This window comes from Montipora foliosa, unplaced genomic scaffold (assembly GCF_036669935.1).
Source record: "Montipora foliosa isolate CH-2021 unplaced genomic scaffold, ASM3666993v2 scaffold_481, whole genome shotgun sequence".
Classification (NCBI taxonomy): Eukaryota; Metazoa; Cnidaria; class Anthozoa; order Scleractinia; family Acroporidae; genus Montipora; species Montipora foliosa.
The window spans coordinates 32,501-37,500 of record NW_027179791.1 but is presented as its reverse complement, the minus strand read 5'-3'; the positions used below and the strand labels follow the sequence as shown (position 1 = coordinate 37,500).

Sequence of the window (5,000 nt, the reverse complement as noted above, 5' to 3'; positions counted from 1 at the left end):
TGTACATGTAGTTAGTATCTCCGATCATTTACCCTCCCAACCATGATACACCATAGAAGACAGACTCCAACACTGGGAACTCGATGCCCTTCTCTCTTTGAATAGTGTGTGGGTTCTTTTACGCCCCAGTGGGTTATGAACATTGAAGGATTGTGAGACAGGGCCTATGGTTTATCGTCCTTATCTGAGAAGACTAGAGAGTCTAACCATTAATTTGCAGATGTCATTACGGAGGCAAGCACTTTCTCCTTAGTTATTTAAAGACCCTGAGTATTGGTCCGGCTGGAGTTGAACTTGCGACCTCCCGCATGACAGCCCGGTGCTCAACCAACTGAGCCAAGCTACATGTATGAAGGGATTGACCAACTGCATACAGTATAGCTTTGTCATGAAAACAATATAAGGGTATGTCCAAGAACAGTAAATGTAAGAGGTGAAATCTTGGCCAAAAAATATTTAACAATAAATAAATTATCATGTCCTGAACTTGTATTTTGGATATGAGATCGTACATAAAATAGCCAAATTGAATGAGAGTTGTAGTGTCAAATTGGCTGTGATCAGTCTCTTATCCAACAAGAGTGAATGATCAGGAATAATAATAATAATAATAATAATAATAATAATAATAATAATAATAATAATAATAATAATAATAACGATAACAATAGCGATAACGATAATGATAATGATAATGATTATGATAATAATATTAATGATAATAATAATAATATTATTATTATTATTATTATTATTATTATTATAAATTATAATAATGACTGTTTTATTAAATTTTCATTAAATTCTGAACGCTTGAATACTTGGCAATAAAGCCAGTTGGGAGTTTATCGAATTATTCTCTTTTGTTTCCGTATTTACTGATTTACATGTAGGTCATATGGTATACGAGCTGATAAAAGAGATTGAGTGAACTAATCAGAAAGCTTTAAAACCACAATATCCAAGGTTGAAAAGTTAGACATTACTTATAAAGAGGCGAACGTTATGAGTAAAGTTCCACGCAAAGCAACTATCAATGATTGAAAAGAAACCGGTTGAGCCAGTTTATGTTCCTTAAGTCAAGCTGCACCTCATTAACATTGTCATTATCATCTTCAGCGTCACCATCGTCGTCATCATCATCACTATCATAACTCTTCTTTTTGTTTTCATCCATTGCCTGGAAGAAGAAAAATACATAATAAAAAATCCTGGATTTTTGGGACAAACTTCATTTCTCTGAAGAGTTTACCAGTTAAAAGTGAGAGTCCACTTGGAGGAACATACATGCATGCACCCCTCTGTAGCATTTATAACATTTTTACAATGTACCGTATCTACAGCAGGTATTATCATGGCACAAAAGACTCAAATGCCAAAAGGGACAACTCCGGCACATTGTGTAATCACCTAAGAGGTACCTACATTGAAACATAGTTCATGATGATAATAGTATAACATGTACTGTACCTTTTTACATACAGCCTTGAACAAAATGCGAAGAAATTGTGCATACATGTACAACTGCTTTTTTGGCCTGTCTGCTTGTTGTTTTATGGGGATAGGGTTGGGGTTTAAACAATCAATTTAATGAACGAAAACAATGACCTTGCACGCTGCGCACATGCATTAATTAATTTTACATGATTGCTGGTAATTTTCTTTACTGTTCTTACCCTGATAATCACATGAAATGACCAAATTTGAGGCTACCCTGTGAGTGTAGGACGTGAGCACCCGACCATAATTTTTTTATCATACCAATTTCATTACTGGAAGGTTTGCACACAATTTCCATGAGAAACGACTTGGAATAATCCAAGAGTAATTAGATCATCACAAAGCTATTATTTTTATTAATGAAGTTCTTACAGCCATTGTCGTCGCCCTTGCTTAAGATCCCTATCATTTATTTGATCACTAAACTTACTTCTGAATCAGTATTTCCACTTAAAGATGGAGGCATAATGACAAATGGAACTGACTCATCATCACTGCTGCCTTGCAAAGATTCTAAAATGGAAAAACATACTGTAACTTACACTGCAGATCATTTTTACACAATGAAAAAGAAAGCAACCCAGTTGTTCCTAAGATTTCTCTCCTACATTGTAATAATCAACCATTCACTCCTAGGAGTGAGGCTTAATAGATTTTACTCCGTATAATGCCAGACGATTTTACTCATCAAAGGAGAAGGCAGGGTTACGACAGTTTGTCACATCTAGATTCATGTACATGTACGTTTTGTCCACTTTGTCAAAATGGCTTTCCAATAACGTTTACTTAATGAATGATATTTCTCCGTGGCTAGGGTCACACATTGATAAACAGAAATGAAAACTTTATTTTGATGAACTGGTTTTAATTATTTTTTATGACGTCAATAAATCTCCAGGTTTTGTTACCTTGACCTTCAGGTTTTTGGTCTTTTGGGCTTTAGAGGTCGGTCAATGGAGAACCCCTTTTTTGTCTGGGTGGTTGTTAACCTACTCATCCCTGAAGCAACCCCCCAATGACAAGTAATATCGTCTGGCATAAGACAGAGTAAAAGTCTCACTATAAGCATACATTGTTCATGTAGATGCATAGAGAGCTCTGTTGAGTTCTACATGTACCTCCATTTTGCTCTGCCTGTTGATGGCCATGCATGCAGGGCTCAAAATTGTGACCAACACAGTCGCATTTGCTACTAAAATATCTGGAGAAGTTGCAAATTTGCGACTTGTTTTCACCTTCACACTTTCAAAACAAAAGAGCTAGCAGTTGCCACTTCGCTACTTCTTTTGCTAAAATAAATAAAGAAATGACAAAATTATTTTATTTCTCGCTGTGAATTTTCTTTCAATTTGAAGATAGCTGCATAATTTTAGTGTAATTTAGCTGGGAATTGTTACATGCACAACTCCATTAATTCCTTCGATCATTTGCCATTTTCAGCGTTTTTTTTATACACACCAGTATTGCAGGCTCATATTTTGTTCTGCTAAACCACTGACAACACAATGCAGCACAACGATTTTGCAACTAAATTTTCGTATCTTGTCGCAAAATTGAGACTGCATTTTTTCCTTAATTTCGAGTCCTGGTATGTTGGATGAACAGCCTCACTTGGATGCAAAAGGCACAACAGCTCCTTGTATAGTGCATTAAGTGTTTTACATGACATTGTACAGCTGTAATCTGTGTTACTTTGAAGTACTATGCATTTAGTCTTACTTAAGTTAACATACATGGAAATGCATGATCAGCAATACATTTACCTTTCTGGTTCCTACTTGACAACTCCATGGCAGAGCGCTTGGCTTTCTCAAACATGTCTTCAACATTAAACTGCTTGGCTGCCTTTTTCCCTTGATTATTAAATGAGGCATCTCAAATTAAAATTATTGTTAAAAACTACAGTACTATAGGGTAACTTAGCTTGCTGCTATAGTTTCGTGACAACTGGTTGAATAGAGATCTCACTTCCTGTTTGACTGAGATAAAATTGTACTTGGAGTTACACTGTACATGTACAACCACTTTTATTTGTTTGTTTGTTTGTTTTTGGTGGATTGATTGCTTTCTACAAGCAAAAATCTACTATTAATTAAACACATAAACAAAAAATAAAATTCGTAAACTGTAAAGGTACTCCTTACAGTAAACTAAAGAACTCACAGAGTCATACTTTGGACTTTACTAGACCTTTTATACTGAGACTAATGTCTAGGACTAAACCAATGGTGACTAACGTCCCATCTAATACAAACTTGTGTAGCGCTCAACGCGACATGAATGTCGCAGACAGTGTTAACACAAGGATAAAGGAACTCAGTTCGAATTGTTAGAATATAGGGGTCCATTCATGTCTCGTTCGCGTAGCATAATGTTTACGAAATAGCGTGACATATATAGAGGATATTAGTTCTAATGATCAGTGGCGCTCCATTAACTGCGTTTTACGACCCTGTTGTAAAGCTTTACAGTATTAATGGGTCAGCTTGTAAGAAAATGAATAAGAGCTGTGCTAATGTTACAAAACAAACACTAGTGAAAAGAATATATTTCAACTATTATAGTTCCTTGTGCTAACATGTAAGAACTGTCCAAAAATGAGCAAAAAACACCTACCAAAACCTGAAAACCCCATCATGGCCTCCATGGACTCAGTTTCTGTTGGCTTTTCATTAACTGTAACATTTTAAACAAATCACCAAAAATTTTAAGTATTAATAAAAAAAAATACTTTATCAAAAATGAGCCTCTTTGGAAAAGTAAGCTTAGGAAGCTGGTACAGTATGTTTGGAAAATACAGGTCATGCGAAAGAAGTATTGTGGCTTTGTGCAGAAAATAATATCATGCGGAGATCTGATTGCAAATGAATGATTGACTTCCTAAAAAAAACAGTGGTTCTGCATATGAGGGAAAAAAATTAGATCAATGTACATTGTAAACCTGGTTATATATGTACAGTAAGTAAATTACCTGTTTGCTCAGGGAACACGAGCTTTAATGCAGGGTGTTACGTTTTCAGACCCCTGGCATTGCACTTGGAGTCTTAAGGACGGTGCCTACCAATTCAAAGGTATTTTTGCTCTTGTTTATGATTATGCAGGAAATGTAGATCTTAACAAGTGTTAATGAAATCGAAAAAGAAAATTGGGGGGAACCACACATTTTTTGAAGATACATGTAATTAATGAATAAGATGTCGACCAGCTACAGCGAGAGTGAAGTCTTCTGCGACCTCACGTGATTTGAAAGGATATCTAGTATAGAGCCTCTGACGCATCTGTGTACAGTTCTTAATATGGCAAATGAGAGCTGTATTCGTAGTCAGGAAATAACGCTGGCATAGGGTTCATTATTCTTGCTCAAGAGCTTATTTGCAAGAGTTCTTAAAAAGTTCTGACAGTCGAGTTCAATGCCCCTGTTTGTACCAAACACCAGTGGTGTAAAAGTTCCCATCTCTACATCCATCATTCTCTGGTTGCAGAAAGGGTTGCAGAAAGTA

General features: G+C 35.8%; 1 protein-coding gene across 1 annotated transcript in view; it reads right to left on the bottom strand.

The window, feature by feature from the left end:
• The window catches only part of LOC137989931 (WD repeat-containing protein 70-like), a 40,587-nt gene that overhangs the window by 34,669 nt on the left and 918 nt on the right, over positions 1–5,000 (bottom strand). The window contains exons 3-6 of the mRNA XM_068835508.1: positions 4,117–4,176; positions 3,264–3,353; positions 1,931–2,013; positions 1,091–1,180 (exon numbers count right to left, since the gene is read on the bottom strand). Coding sequence (XP_068691609.1) covers positions 1,091–1,180; positions 1,931–2,013; positions 3,264–3,353; positions 4,117–4,176 — 323 coding nt within the window. The remainder of the gene's footprint in view (positions 1–1,090; positions 1,181–1,930; positions 2,014–3,263; positions 3,354–4,116; positions 4,177–5,000) is intronic.